Genomic DNA, 16375 nt, shown 5'->3' with positions numbered 1-16375 from the left:
ATCTTATGTGACCCACCAAGAATTACATTAGCATTAGCTACTTGTCAACCAGCACCTTTACTGTAGGTACCAAAGCACTTTTCCTCTTCGGTCCCCCAACAGTTTGAGGGTGGAAATGTCCATTACTGTTACCATTACCATTATTGTTATGTGTCATTCCAATGAGTTAATGAACCACTGAAACGATTTTGGAAACATTATTTAAAGATACCAAAGAAACTTTGGTGTTGGATCAATCAATATTGAAATCAATCAATCAATAAAACAATCAATAACAACAAAAGTTTCTGCTCTCTGAAGTTAGAAGTCTGTATGAAATCAACCTTGTTTTAAGAAAAACATTTTTTATTTGCGATCTTATGGAGAAAAACTACACTACTCACTTACCCTAAGTGTAACAGCAACATCTCTGATTGGTCCAACTCCTGATAAATGCTGAGTCATGATAAAGTGCTTAGTCATGATAAATGGTTTCCACAGAAATGTTTACCGTACCCACGAAACCGCAAACGGCTAGAGCGAGCTTCTACCATTGAAGCCTATGGTAGTTTTCTCTACACGGTCTTGTACCTTTTCCCTTTTTTGTTGTTTTCAAAATGTTTTCTACTTTGAGTGTTCATTTACAATCCGAACCACATCAATGTAGGTGACTTTAGGCAGGTTGCGGAAAGACTTGGTCCAGCAGTATCTATTGGGCTCCGCCATTGTAAAAAGCCAACCGGAAGAACCATATCCCCACGTGAGACGTTCTTCATGTCTTCAATTGTTGCATTACATAGGCCTATTGTCAATAAAAGGTTGCGTTATGAAAAAGGAATTGTAATTGAAACGTTTGGAAGTTTTATTCCTAGTTGGTATCCTGATCACAAATTGTGAAGTTTAATCAAACGGTGTCATCAAAGGAAACTTTTGCTGTGACTTGGCAAATTGAAAAACGAATATCACAGCAAAACCAAACCTTTTTTCATAATGCAAATTAAATCCATCAGACTGTAGAGGATCATCTTTCTCAGTTGTTTCACACTGATTCATGCTGTGGCATATTAAAGTACTGCACATATAGAGAAAGCATTTTACTATTTATATGAGATTGTAAGGTGTTGATGTTTATAGACATTCATTACTCACACTGCGTTGCACTTGTTCCAAACTGACAATTTATCATTTCCTCCAACATGATAAAAGAGGATACATTTTGCAGGGAGGCATATTAGCAGGCTGATATACAGAAAATAGATGACAGCTCCGGCAAGAAGGAGCTACTTTCTGCAGTATGTCACCTTGAACTAAGCCATCATTATTGAATCTAAAGACATCACAGAGGGAGATAGCACAGAGAGGAGGGCAACGGAAAGGCAAAGTTTGCTCATGGTGAGAAAGACTTACTGAAAATATGGTCATGCCAAGACCGAAGGAAACACAATATAAAAGAGAAAATGTATGAGAGGTATTACTCAAGCCAGAAAGCATCAATCCAACATCAATTTGATGTGTGGTTGATTTCTGGTAATTATCAATCGGAAACCCAAAATTTGTGAGCTAGATAGGTCAGTTATGTACCATCAATGTCACACTGCTAAAGATGTTGTGTAACTACAATCACAGTCCACATCCGATCTTTCAAGAGACTGTATAATTTTGGCTGAAATGTGTTTGAGGGAAAAAATGTGTTGAACAAACCACAGATGATGAAGTGCAGTGGCCTAAACATTTGAGTAATACACTACATTGGCTTTCCTCAAAAACATTCGTCCTGCCCCCGATTGATAAGCACTTGTTAATTTAAAAAATGTTTGGTTTAATCATGGTGTCTCATTTGCATAACCCCCACAGATAAATCATATTGCAGGTTAGTACAACAAAAAAGGCAGTGCAATTTGACAGCAAACCAATACATCGTCACAAAATGTAAAAAATAGTGTTTAAGTATCAGGCTATCTAGTCCTCTATTATACGTTGTATGTGATGGATAATCCACTACTCATTGTAATACAAAAACATTCACATCTGTTTGCACAGACTACATGCTATTGCTACACCGCATAGTTATTGGCATTGCTGCTTCTAATACGGTGGGTGTAAACACGAGTGTCCTGGGGGGCCACACATACTGCAGCACACTGTGTAAACTGCAACTGTATGTTCTTTCTGAGGACATTTTGTCTTTCCTTTCTTCTTTACAGTTACAAAGAGGTTTTTTTTCAGGTGATGATGGGTGTTTAAGCTTGGAGGTCAGGTAGTAGTTAAACATATATGCCATAGTAGACGGGGTTAAAGGGTAATTTAACTTACTTTTTTTTTTTCAACCTGATGTGAGCAAAAATCTTTGAAATTGATCCAGTATTGAGCGAGAATGCAGTGACCGTGCGTCACAAACAGGGCTGCAGTGTAACCTAATAGAGGTATCGTGCACCCTTGATTTTTGTCCACTTAAGGGCCTGTTTGTTATTTATTTGAGGGGCCACCGGAGGAGTTTTGGGATGGTTTGTCAATATAGACCTGACCCGCCCTTCACCAGCAATTAATTTTTCAATGACCTTCCAAAGTAATTCAGAAAAAAAGGCCTGACCCTCCCCAACGATTTATTGATGCCGTATGTATTGGTCTGCGCTTAGCAAAGAGGTACAGATAACCATTGTTTTTTTACAACCATGAAGTACATGACTTAACCTATGCCTTCTCCTCTTACACATCAAACTACATTCTTATGGGGGCCCTTTCAGTAGATTTACCACTAACATTGTTGTGGAAACACAATAAAATAGAAATTAAATGCACACTTCCTGCATTTCTGAATTACTTCAAATACTAAGTTACTCATCTAGTAAACCAGTATTCACATGAAATAAAAAAAATAATAAAGCATAAATAAAGCATTGAGTCCAGAGCCATAGAGAGAGAGAGTTGCAACACTCTTTAATCTTGCTAGAGGGGTGGTTAGGGGGTTCATGTAAGCCTGTATAGTTCAAAACACGCTGCACTCTCATTTTCTTCTATGGGACTGACAGCAGCAATTGTATGATAAATATAAGTGAAAAACACATACCCAAGTACTTATTTCACTGTTATTGCATAATTGCATGTTTGTAAATGTCAGTTTTACATTTGGAGTGATAGGGTGCAACTGAACGCCAGAGTTATACTACAACATTCGATATAAAAATACCATAAAGGACAATTAAAAATGAGAACCCACTACAGATAATATATAGTAGTAGTATAATACTGGTCTGCAATACATAAAATGTTATCTTAAAAAGGCATAATCTGTTATTAATATACTAATATATATATATATATATATATATATATATATATATAATATATATATTATTATTATAGATACCTCTCCAAACACAGAAATGAAGCGCTGTCACACCATAAAACAATAAATCCGTATTTTGCCGTAATCCAATGAAAAAAGAGTAATCACAGCGAGAAGTAGGTCCCAGCGATCAGTAGGTCCCCCGTCCCCCAGACTAAAATATTTTGGGTGACCCTCCCTCCAACAAATAATAAAAAGACATTACCCTTTTTTCGTGCCTCTGACAGACTCAGTTTCAGGTGTGTCAGGAGAAAAGGCTTTTCGGGAGTGAGTTGTTTTAGAGTAGGCTACAGAAATAAGGTTTGTTATCTAAAAGATTTTCAGTGCCATGGGTCAAAATTTAAATGTTTTCGACAATGTGGATGGGGTCATTATAATTCGAAACAAGACTCACGACACCTTGACCCAGCAACTGAAATGTCCCCAATTGGAAGGCTGCTCCAGGGCATTGAGCCGCCAAAGGTAACACCTCTGACTTGGACCAATGCACTACACCTCCTACCATAACACCCGGGAATCCAGAAAACTGGACACATTTCAAAGACTGTTGTTAACATCAGTCTACTAGATACAAATGCATAGGGAAATGGGGCCCAGGTTGAGAAAAAATGAAATGAAAATGGACAGTCCTCACGGTTGTTGGTGTGTGTTTTCAATTAAGTTTTCAATTTTTATTTGCCATCTAACTGGTTTTGTCTCATCCCTTAACATCTCTTTAAAATCTTTTGTCCTCATCTAAAGGCCATTTGATGTTAATAGGATGTGTATTTCCATATGTATGGTGTTGTGTGTGTGTGGTGTGTGTGTGTGTGTGTGTGTGTGTGTGTGTGTGTGTGTGTGTGTGTGTGTGTGTCACACTTTGTAGTGACTCAAACTATTCTCAATATTAACTGTCAACTGCTGACACAGCTAAACAAAACGTAGACATGCCCAGATGGTGACCTAGTGTGTACGTGTGTGTAGGTGTTTTGTGTCAACACTTGAATAACCTGTTCTGTTTCCACATAAGATTCAGTTTGCTGCATGACTTGACTTACCTGTTCAAGCTTTTGGCGTTAAAAGACAAAATACACATTAAAAGCGTGTGACAGTAACGTTCCTTTGCAAATATAGAAGGGTAGTAATAAGAAGAAGTAGGCAGAGACATCAGAGGGCTCAGATGTTTTACCACCTAAGGTAACGTTTTATTGTTAAGGTAAGTGTGCATTTCACTGTCTGTTACTGAAAACAATTTATTATGTAATGTTTTCAGATCAAAGTGAGTGGTTTAATGTGGAAGTTCATCTGCATATGAATTCTCTATTTGCTTTATGTAGCAGATCACTCAAAATGTGTTAAAAATCAAACATTTATTTCTGGAAATGTCTTCTATGGCAAGGGAACAAGCACCGCATCTCTGAAATCTCTACAGTTTAATGTCATATTTATAGCAGATTTTCATACCTTTTACTCCCACATGTGTGAATTTCACAACAATATTTCGTAACCGAGGGACCAAGTCAAAGCAATGTTGACTGATGTATTAAATACAGTTGCCAGCCAGTGTTCCAGGTATCTGACAGAGCTGTGCTGTAAGGGTGTTTGGGTCTTACTGTACATCTGATAGCTGTGGAGGCCAGAGCTGCCAACTCAGGCTCATCCCTTCATCCATTCATCACCTTTTTGACCCAGAGAAGGAGTTTTTTTGTGGGCAGGAGAAAAGATACTGTACGGTCATGCTAGGACGATGCTGTCTTTGGCTGAGGTGCACGTATTTGAACAAGCCTGTCTTAAATAGAACTGAACTGCACACTAAAAAACAACAAGTGGCTGTTGTGGATATAATAAGAGTGTGATATCTGTTAAACTCATGGCAGTTGGACTCAGTAGGACTAAAGAATAGAGAAAAGGAATAAACAATGAATGACAGAAAGAAACTCAAATTTAGCTTGTTCCCATTTTATTAGTGTTTTTTATTAAAGATGCTCTGATCAATGTTGGGTGACGTTACTTCTCGTTGACGTTAGAAGTATTTTCCAACAAAACAAGACTAGCTTGCCCCTCCCTCCTCCTCATCCTGTCCCCTCCCTTCCCTTCGGTGCTTCCGCGCACTAACCCCCCCAAATTCTTCTTGTCGGTTATTGGCTGGAACGCTGGAACACTTTGTGTATGCTTCGTGGTGCAGGTGGGCACATTTTGTTTTTGTTGCCATTTGTAGACCCTGGGCTGTCTACAGAGGCCGTGTTTTTTCACAGTGTGCTCTGGGGACAGGCAGCTCATGGATAGTGAGGAGATGCTTGCTGTATGTGACAACAAATGTTGTAGCCTAATACACGCATGACATTGCTTAGAGCATCTTTAAGTTAAATTCACTAACACTCCTTTAATGCTGAAGATAACATGAAAATGGAGACCACTGTCCCTGTCTGTGACTTATCATCATTGTTGTCAGTGTGCGGATGATTGTGTCCATGACTGTACATGAATATGTGTGAATTCTAGCAGCCAACGAGGCTGCCGGTCAGGTGAGCAGCCATGGGAGAGGAGAGGCAGGTGTTGTTGCTAGGCTAAAGAGGAGACACATCGAGGAAAATGGTACAAAGGGGTAGGAAAGGAAAAGAAAGGGGGGAGAAAAGATAATAGAGCGTTGCGAGAGGATAGAGGACACATTAGGATTGGGATACACTTTAAGGGACAGAACAAAGGGGAAGGACAAAAAAGACAGACATCCGGGTCCTGTTTTACATTGACAGGGAGGCAGAAAGGTCTTGCTTGTCCTTGCTCTTGTCTGGTCACTGCAGGAGATAGATAATATACATAGATAATAATTGAACACGCTGTCAGCACTACAGGATCCCACTCAAATAGGACCATGACAAGCTGCATCAGTGTATCTTTAAAACTGCCACGGTCAACAGTGTGTGAGGACGTGGCGCTCACACCTCAATAGATTCAAAGAAGACAGAAAAGCTCAAGCTGCAAAAACTGCTTTTTAGGAATAAACCACCTCTAGTTTCCCTCAAATATTCCCATTAAAGCGTAACACCACACACAGAGGGACAGAGACACACACACACTTCATGATAACATGTGCAGTTGGCTGAGAGTGAGAGCACATGCTGACTGCCAAAGTTGCTATCTAGCTAGATATAGACAGCTGTGCTTATTGTTGGTCTAGCTGTCAGGTGTTGACCCTGCAGGTCCAGCTCACAGCATACAGCGCCTTGAACTGGTTAATATTAACTCCTTGATAAGCTCTCTATGTGTGTGTGGTTCTGTATGCAGTGGTAATAATAAGCAGGTAACCGGTGTAGGGTAATATGATTATTGTTTTATTACAGTAGTGCTGTCAAAATGTAGTTATTTATAGTTTATTACCACGACAATACAGTCATTCAAAGAGCTGTAAAAACGTTTACGGACTTTCCTGGTTAAGGAGCTACAGTTCATTGGTAAGGCATCTATTTCCCGGTTCCTCATGCTTTGTATTTTATGACGCTACTGAATTTGCCAGGTGTGTGTGAGGTATTGGCTGGTATTTTGAAATAGGTTATAGAAAAGTGGGTCCCTGGATTCAAAAGAAGTGTACTGTGTAGCCATTGAAAGAGGAAGAATAGTACTACTGTGGTAGATTCTTTTCCACGAATGCTTTCATGAATTTCTTCCTTTAACAGGAAGTTAAGTTTGGTGTCATTAATTGACATCTCATGTGAGTTAGTGTGTACTGTTCATGTGCACGCACACACTTCTATGGTCTAAACCATCCTACACACATTGCGTTTCCACATTATACATGAGTACAAAGACACAAAGCATGTACACCATTATCACCCTCACAGCTTGTTTATGTGCCAAGGTGGATGCCCCAGAAACAGACGTGTGAATGTTCTTAAGGATACATGTGTTTTCCTGAGGGTGTGTTACTTTCTGAGGATATGGTTGCTTATCAGTTGTGTGCGCATGTGGTTGTGAAAGGCTGTAAGTCTCTTCACTGCCCTGCCCTCTTGGTTTTGCTTTGAGCTTCAAAACACTTGCTTAAAGTGTAAATTAGAGTCAAGTAAAGGGCTATGTTTCTGCTGTTGGACTGAATAAATATGTATTTGGTGTTTGTCGGTTTTGTTGCTCTGAAAGTCAAATTTTAGCAGTGTTGAACTGTTGGCACTGCTTTACATGTATTGTAATCTTCCTCTGTCTGTTTCAGTCTGCAGAGTTCTTCGATATGCTGGAGAGGATGCAGGTATGAAATTCTTTATCATTATCTCCGTTCCTGTGAATCCAGTTTCTTTCCTTGTATATCTTCCTTATTTCACAACCTCTATTCCCTATGTTCTTTCGCTCTCCCTCTCTTTGACTAAGCTTGTACCATTGGGCAAAAGTTATGTGCAGTGCAGCATGTTTGTGCCATCAGGATAGCCTTGCACGGAGTGAAACTCAACATACAGGGAGATAAAGTTTGTCCTCTCATTTTCCCTGACAACAGCCAGATTTAACCTATACAAGGATTAGACAGACATTCATGATTCAATCAGTGTTGGTCAGCCAGCTGAGTTCAGTTTGTTGCTCAGATTGTATAATGGGCATGCTGGGGGCAGAGAAGAATAGCACTGAAACGATCTGGACTGGCATTACTATTCTCTCCTTCTCCGTATGAAACTTTAAAAAGTATTTCTCTCTCTGTGACACTTTTTTGTACCAGCCCCCCCCCGGCTACCACCACTGCCCACACCCCCCACCTCCCACCTCAAGCCCCTAAGGGCACAGTCTGAGTAGTTTGAGGACACATGGGGATATATAAAGGGGAGAGGAGGAGAAGGAAGAAGGTGTGAGGAGAAATGAAAGGCACGGAAAAAGAAAGAGAACAAGTGGCCAAAGGAAGGTCCAGAAGTTTCTTGGAGGTTCTTTTGGGGGTAGTCTCGCCAGACCCTCCTCCAAAGCGTGCTGGAGGTTTATTGGCATTTCTTTAAACCAATCACAATCGTCCTGGGCGGTGCTAAGTACCAGAGAAAAGCCATAGTGCCTCTGCAAAATAGGCTCATGTGTCTGTTTAAAAGTTGTTTTAGTCATGCAACAGAAAACTCAGATTGGACCGATAGTCTAGCTAGCTGTCTGGATTTACCCTGCAGAGATCTGAGAAAAAGTTAACCACAGTCCTCATAAATCTACCGGAGTTTAAAATGCCAACACAAACGAAGCCCAAGGCAACGGATATCTGGCCGGAATGAGTGAAATCCAATGGATTGTCCAACGGCAAAGGAGCAATCCCGGAAGTGGAACATCAAAGATATAGACTATTTTGGGGGTAATAAGGGTTTATGGTCCACGATGAGATATCCAAGATGAGTGAATTAGGAAGTTATATCAAGTCTAGTCAATGGAAATATTCATATTTTGAGTATAGAATGACTCCTACTTTTATGCAGCATGGGTGACATCCAGTAGACGCTGAAAGGAATGAGGTAGAGAAAGTTAGTTTCTTTGCAGCAATCTATAAATGCAGCACATTAAACTAGCCAAAAAAGAAATGGTGATTAAAACCTGCAATGACTCAACGGCAACAGGACAGCAAATCGCCACAACACATATTTGTACACTGATCCTTGATTGTGTGGCACATAGTATATTTTGGGGTATTTGACACTGTTATTTTTTAATTGTATGTATTCTTTAATTTTGTATATTTGCAAAAATGACAGATAACCCCTTTTTTTTATTCCTTATGTGGCACAAGATCATCCGTTGGTCTAAACTGTTGGTTTGCACTTCCTTCTTCAGTTGGCCCAACTGTCATGATTTGTACTTCAGAGCCACCCCTGTTTGACTAAAGTTGGATGAAAAAATTAAATGGCCTAGCTGTTAAAGCATATTCTTGGTCTTTTTATGTGATTTGTCTCCAAAAATTTAGAATAAGACCAGCCTTATACTGTCATTTTGAATCATGAAGGAGAAAGTTAGAGAGATGCTGCTCAAAGAGATACAAAATCACAGGCTGACTGAAGACATCAGTGGACTTATTTGGAAAGTGTGACTTGTTGATGACAGTCAGTCAATACAGCCCAGTGGTCACAGAGTCTCTCTCTCTCTCTCTCTCACACACACACACACACACACACACACAGAAACTGTGCGCCTCATCCATCTTTTCTGACTCTAAGCCTGCATCGACCCGCTCTCTTGAACTCTGCCACCTTTACCGCCATGTGTGGAACTCAGTGCTCAAAGTATGCTTCAATACTGTAATCTGGATGGTGCAGATGAAGGTCACCTCTTTGATCCCAATCTCTTTTTTCCCCTTCTTTTTTCTTCCACTTCAAACTTTCCCTCTTTCCACTTCTATCTTTTTCCCTCCTTTGTCCACTCTTCATCTTTGTCTCTTTGTCTATGACTGAAGATTAAATCATCTTCAGAGCGTCTTGGTGATCAGTCTCGTATTGTTGATGACTCCCCTGTGACAATAACAGCGGCTCCATCAATATGCACTCAGACAGACACACACCACTACAGACCAGACTGAGAATTGTGTGTGGGTGTGTGTGGGTGTGTATGTGTCTGTACTTGTACTGTGACAAATACATTTTTGGTATGATTGGTGTCATTAGACGTGATGGGAGTGGTGTGTATCTTCAGTACTCTAAATCCCCACAAATGTTCATTAAATCACTTCTACATTATGCTCAGTCATGTAGAAAAGCTGTTCCACTGGGCCTGTACCATAATTGGCCAATTTACTCTGTGTAAATTGGCTTTCATATCTGCATATATATACAAAACACTGCAGCCTCGATCCGTGTCTCAGTGCTGCTGTGTCACAAAAAAGGCAACAAAATAAAGCGAGGACAACTTAGCATGTCTGGAAGCTGATTTCAGAGCGATAGCATAACTAAGTCTTTGTATTACCTGTGTGTGTGTGTGTGTGTGTGTGTGTGCGGAAAAGTTACTTAGCATGTATGACTCACCCAGTTGTCATCTGACAAAACCATGAAGTCTGAGAATGAGAGCGCCATGTTCCAGCACAGCTTTTAAATGCACAAAAATAAACAAAATTTGCTTTATGACCCTTGTGCTTTTTCGTCCTCATGCTGCGTACGGACACTAATTAGGTCCCTAAAGCTGAAGAGACCAAAAGATGGAAGGTGTGACCAGACACCACACACTTGTACACATCTGATCCGTTTGTGTTATTATTTCTCTGCATGTTTTATTTCATCACTGCTTCATCATGCCTCCTGATTTGCTCTGTGGTTGGTCTTGTCTCATCTGTCAGCCCATGAGGGATTCTGAACCCTGCCGTGAACACTTTTAAATTTTTCTCAAGGCTTTTTAAGTACAAAAAATCAATAGTCTCCTGCTCTGATTGATTATAAGTTGAATGAACTCCAACTGGCAATTGATCCTCTCTAGACTGCCAGTATCCTGACTCCAGCTGCTGCAGAATACAAATGACATGCTGTCCGTAGCGCTGCGGCCTTAGCGGTGGAGACGGGCCTCAGCAGTATTTAGAGGTCATACACCGGAGCTGTGCTACTCTAGCAGACTGCCAAATAACTACAGGCTCATAACAGCTCTTAACCTCAGGGGCTACTGAATGAAAACAGCTTGGAAATCATCAAGGGATGACACGCCTTCATTGATGTTGGCTGAAGACTGTGCATTTCAGGCTGTTGCATCATCACCTTAAAGTCTATTTGGCATTATAAGTTGTTACCTTTCTGTTCCTGTGTTGGTGACTGTGCTCAATACTGTATCATTGTTGTGAAAGTCAGTAGAGTTCACCTATGTTAAAATGACTCACTTTAACAGTGTGTGTCCTCTATCTGATAGGATGACTATATCCCCTACCCACGGATAGAAGATGTGAGTTATTTTTCACTCACACAATACACCCATAACACACATTTAAACCCCTGTCATGTGTACCCACTAGCTAAGAGTGTTTCTGACAATAGATTGGAATACATTTAAAGTAGAAGTACTTTGCAAGCTTAATTTATGAAGATGCAGTTCTGGAGAAATTTCCTTTCCCCAGAGCTATTACATTTAATCATATATTTGGCTTTGATCTACCTCACAGTCTCCCTTTTGCCCTTCTGTCCAAGGTACTGGAGAAAGGTGGTCCATACCCCCAGGTAATCCTGCCACAGTTTGGTGGTTACTGGATTGAAGATGTGGAGGCACCAGCAGGGACCCCCTCTTCCTCAGAGTCCAGTTTCTGTGAGGAAGAGGAAGGCGGGGAGGGCATGAGCCCTGGTGGGGGACACAACTACCGCCTGGAGTGTAATAGCACAGCACGCGCATACCGGAAGCATTTCCTAGGCAATGTGAGTGTCTGTGTACTAACATCAGTGTGTATTTAAAAGAGAAAGACTGTTATTGTGTTTGACCTAAAATCTCTCTCTCTCACACTCATGACCTCTTTTCTACACTCATCCAGGAACACATGAACTATTACTGCACGGGCAGCAGCATAGGCCACCTCATCATGTCTCTGAAACATGAAGAGGCTGAGGGACAGGAGTTCCTACGCATCATGCTCAGGTACAATGAGAGACATGCACTGTCAGTAATAGTATCTTAATTTGAAGCATTTTACATGTCAAAATGTAAACTATGACACATAAATGTCTTTACCAAATTTTATGACAAACCATGTGATAGTTGTGAGGAGATTACAATCAAAGCCACAACTGTCAGTTTCTCACATAACCACACTGCTAACGTCTGACAATTAATAATGAAGCAGGCCAACCTGGACACTGCTTCTCTTTTCCTGAAAACATGTTTGGGTCCCACTACTCTCTCCTCCCTTCTCTTTCGTTGCAGCTCTGTATGCTCTTTGTCATGATTACCTCTGAATAGATTTGTGGTGCTGTAGGAGAGACCATTTTCTTCACTAGCTGCTGTCTTTTTTCTCTGTTTCTTTCTTCCTCTGTTAAGACTAAACTCATGATCATAGCTTTTTCCTAATATTGCCTACCGGTGATTGCATATAAACTGTGTATAAAAGTTAAGAAATCTCTTTGATGGAACACATCTCTGATCAATCTAAACCAGAGAGCTCCTCTTTTTTTTCTTTTGCAGGTCAAGGATCAAAACAGTCCATGACAGGATCTCGTTAGCGGGCATCAACCAGCTGCCTAGTGTACCCCAGATTGCCAAGGTAAGATATTGTTTACAAGTTCAAGCCAAGACATAATGGCAGCTAAAGTGCCGGATTTGATATATAGAGGCTGGCTGGCTAACTGGCTAGGGAAGCTTGATGGAGAAAGACATCTTTACAGTAGCTTACTGATATTATAATTAAAGGTGTTTTCACACCTGCCTTGTTTAGTTCGGTTGAATCGAACCTTGAAAAGTTTACCCCCTTGGTGCGGTTTGGGCAGGTTTGAACATTGTGATCACACTGTGGCTGTGCCTCTGATTGTAGAGTGGTTGTCTACCAATTGTAAGGTTGGTGGTTCAATCCCATGTTGAAGTTTCCATGGGCTGAACTCAGAATTACTCCTGATTCTTTGCCATTGCTGTGTGAATAATTATTGGCTTGGCCATCCGTGTATGTGTAGCAACGGGTGCCAAGCACGTCTGGCGTGGCGCCGCTGATTTACTTAAAGCTGCTGTCCGACGATGCCACCTAGTCTTGTAAGCTCTTAAAGACTATTAAACACTTTAATTGGTAGGCCCAGGTTCTTTTCTACAAGGGAGAGAATGCATGGCAACTCAAAGGAACAACAAAAAGGACAGAGAATGTTAGAATAATTTATTCAGACACAGGAGAAGTTTAAATTTTAAAATCTACTAAAACTGTTTAAAATGATAAAATCCCTTTCAAACTGTGTTGTAAAGATCTTAAAAGACCGGCATAAAAACACAAATCAGGAAGACAATATCTCATTAAATGAAGTTAACTGTTCACACACTACAGTAACGTGAGCTATTTAAATTAGATGGGGACATGGTAAAATGTAGTTTTCTCTTACCAGTGTATCGCCATGTGTACATTGTCTATAGCAATCCACACCAATCGGGCCCAAAATTTCTCAGTTAGATAGTAAATGCCGTAAACATATTCCTTGTAAATCTCTTCAATAATTCACTTAGAACTAAGCAGGTCTGCCTTATTGAACGATACAAATTTTCTCCATAACTTTCAATTTTCACCGTGTGGCTTGTTAGTTTGAAGTTTGTTGTTGTTTCCCATAGTGAAGGGATTTTGAGAACGGCAACACAAACAGAACAAAGCCGCATGTCGGATGTCAGGCTTTATTCCGGAAATGTACTTCTGTTAATCCAGACTGAGAGAGGTATTACATTCTGTAAGCAAATGTGATGATAAACTAAGGCTGTACATTAAGCAAATTGTTATTTAATTAAGATTTTGTGCACAAGCTCAATGGCATCAAATAACCATTCCCTTTTGTATCTTACTATGGTTTTCATTCCATACAATATGAGATTTCTCTCAACTATATGATTCTTTTTCTTCTCTCAGCTTCTGTGTGACGATGCCACAGGGCTGAAGTTCAACCCGGTCCTCTACCCTCGGGTGAGTTTATCCTAAACTCCCACATTGCAACTTCATCATTACCAGTCTGACCTCAGCTCATCCATTATAAATATTAATTCAATCCAATCCAATCCAATCCACTTTATTTGTATAGCACATTTTACAAACACAAAGTTACCAAAGTGCTGCACAGAAAACTCAAACATACAAAACAATTAATGTAAAATATTGTAAAAACAAAATAAGAGCATCTGGTTTAAAAAGATAAAAAAATAGATAAAAAATAATAAATACTAAAATACAATAAAACAGTAAGAGCCATCAGAGAGATTCAAGCTGACATGAGTTACCATTGCCTGTCTCCACCTCATCTGCGTGGGGACAATGGGGCACTGCAGGGTTGAAAGGGCTAATGCTACATTTAATAATATCTGCCACAACTTTTTACCTTCATTAGTAACTGTTTTATATATTCTGCACATTCACAAAAATGTAATTCCCTTCACTTATGGCCTGGGCCATTTTTTTTAACATCACCTGATGCAGTGTATCCTTTAATTATTTTTGTCAGCATCGCCCACCTGTCCATACACCAACATTTCACTCCAACCTTCTTTTCGTGCCCTCTTGACCAGAAAAATAACACAACTCATCACATTTTTCCCTCATAAGCCCCCTACCTCTCAAACATCTGCCCTGTTCAGTAAGTGTATAATTCAAAAATGACTGATGACACAAGAGGGCAACAATTTCTTAAAATGGACACAATGGATCTGTTTCTCCTCCTGGGAGCCAGGCGGACGTGTGTGATGGAGCATGCTTTCAGCCTGAGCCTCAGGAAAGAAAAACCATCTGTCTCAGGCGGCAAGAGGCAGCTACGAGTTCACTGCTTTTGCTGAGGGCCGGGACAGTTCTTCGCATATCAGCCTTACGTAACATGTACAACCCCAATAAACCTGCCCTGGAGACATGTTGGAGAACAGGAAAACATGTTTTTCTAAAAGCCACAGCAAGAAGAAAGTGTAGAAAGTTGAGTGAATTAAGTAGCCATGGGGAGTAATAGTTTTTTGTATGCACAGGGATCCCAGTTGATAGTGGCTTATGATGAACACGAGGTGAACAACACATTCAAATTTGGAGTCATCTACCAGAAGTTTGGACAGGTGAGCAATCGTATTGTTCTCGTCAGTGTACTCCAGTTTTTTCTGTCCTCCATACCATAATCATGTCTCCCCCTCTCAGACATCAGAGGAAGAGTTGTTTGGGAACAATGAGGAGACGCCAGCTTTCAAAGAGTTTCTCAGTACCCTGGGTGACAATATGGAACTTCAAGACTTTAAAGGGTAAAAGTATTTGTAGAATGTAATTTTATCAAAGAAAAGTGATTCAAAACTGAAAAAGGCAGGATTCAGTTACATCAAAACAAATAGAGGCCAAAAGGTCCACACAAATTAAAAAGAAGGATGCCATTGAAGTGCATTGCAGTAGAGCAAAGAAGCTGGGTTTAATTACTGTAACTCTGGAGCATTTTCTCCAGCTGTTTCGGCCTCAGCGTGCCACCGGGATAAACTGCTTAGCGAAACAGATCTGAGAAAAGAAAATGCCACATGGACAGGTAATCAGAGCTTTGCAAACTGTGTTTATTGCCTTGCAGGCTTTTTTCTATTGTGTTACACTTGTTACTTTTACTGTTAGGGAGGCTTTAAATTGTAGCAGACACATTACAGAAAGCTGTACAACACGTTTGGGTGACCTTGGAGCGAGTTAAGCACAAAATATGATGTAACTTGCATTTAAAATACATCAAATATGATCTTATCTTATTACTGAAGGCTGGAATCATCACAGTACATGACACGTGCTTTGATAATGTGACAGGTTCCGTGGTGGGCTGGATGTTTCCCACGGACAGACAGGGTCTGAATCTGTCTACACTGTCTTCAGACAGAGAGAGATTATGTTCCATGTGTCAACCAAGCTTCCCTTTACTGAAGGAGACGTCCAGCAGGTACATCCCTTTGATAATGCTTTATTATTGTGACACTGAAGGCACCGATGGATTAAGCTGCAAAGGATCAACCGCACAGATGCAGCTAAATGTTATTTGCTATGAAGCCAATAAAACCCTTCTTAGAAACAAATATATCCTTATGTAATAGAAGACTCATAAATTGTGCTCTTGTTTTAAAAGTCCCCTCTGAGCTACACAAAACCAAATCTGTTTACCAACCTATAACCTTATGAATAGTCCCCTCTGTTTTTTTTTTAGCTCCAGAGGAAAAGACACATAGGAAACGACATCGTGGCCACAGTCTTCCAGGAAGAGCCCACACCATTTGTTCCGGACATGATCGCCTCCAATTTCCTGCATGCTTACGTGCTGGTGCAGGTTGAGAACCCCTGTACAGAACAGACAACATACAAGGTACCAGCAAGGCCTGTGTGGTGAAATGACACAGCTCCTACTGGTGCTCTGTAATAACTAAATTTGTTTTTGAAACTGCCAGTGGTCTTTGTCAGCAGTGTGCGGTTGTGGTCACATAAATAACTGCATAAACGCAACAAAGTACACA

At 40.4% G+C, this 16375-nt stretch overlaps 1 protein-coding gene across 11 annotated transcripts in view; it reads left to right on the top strand.

The window, feature by feature from the left end:
- Positions 1–16375, top strand: part of rap1gap2a (RAP1 GTPase activating protein 2a) — a 93814-nt gene that overhangs the window by 70305 nt on the left and 7134 nt on the right. For 3 of the 11 annotated variants that reach the window (XM_032512200.1, XM_032512199.1, XM_032512197.1), the window contains 11 exons: positions 7506–7541; positions 10402–10434; positions 11123–11155; positions 11398–11619; positions 11733–11836; positions 12380–12458; positions 13788–13841; positions 14882–14965; positions 15045–15145; positions 15681–15810; positions 16072–16227. In XM_032512200.1, coding sequence (XP_032368091.1) covers positions 7506–7541; positions 10402–10434; positions 11123–11155; positions 11398–11619; positions 11733–11836; positions 12380–12458; positions 13788–13841; positions 14882–14965; positions 15045–15145; positions 15681–15810; positions 16072–16227 — 1032 coding nt within the window. Of the gene's footprint in view, positions 1–4297; positions 4521–6586; positions 6757–7505; positions 7542–10401; positions 10435–11122; positions 11156–11397; positions 11620–11732; positions 11837–12379; positions 12459–13787; positions 13842–14881; positions 14966–15044; positions 15146–15680; positions 15811–16071; positions 16228–16375 lie in introns of those variants that run through there. The other 8 variants (XM_032512203.1, XM_032512202.1, XM_032512198.1 and 5 more) reach the window with 6 other exon arrangements.

Source organism: Etheostoma spectabile, chromosome 3 (assembly GCF_008692095.1).
Source record: "Etheostoma spectabile isolate EspeVRDwgs_2016 chromosome 3, UIUC_Espe_1.0, whole genome shotgun sequence".
Classification (NCBI taxonomy): Eukaryota; Metazoa; Chordata; class Actinopteri; order Perciformes; family Percidae; genus Etheostoma; species Etheostoma spectabile.
The sequence above is the reverse complement of the archived record's forward strand: the minus strand, read 5'-3'. Positions and strand labels throughout refer to the sequence as shown.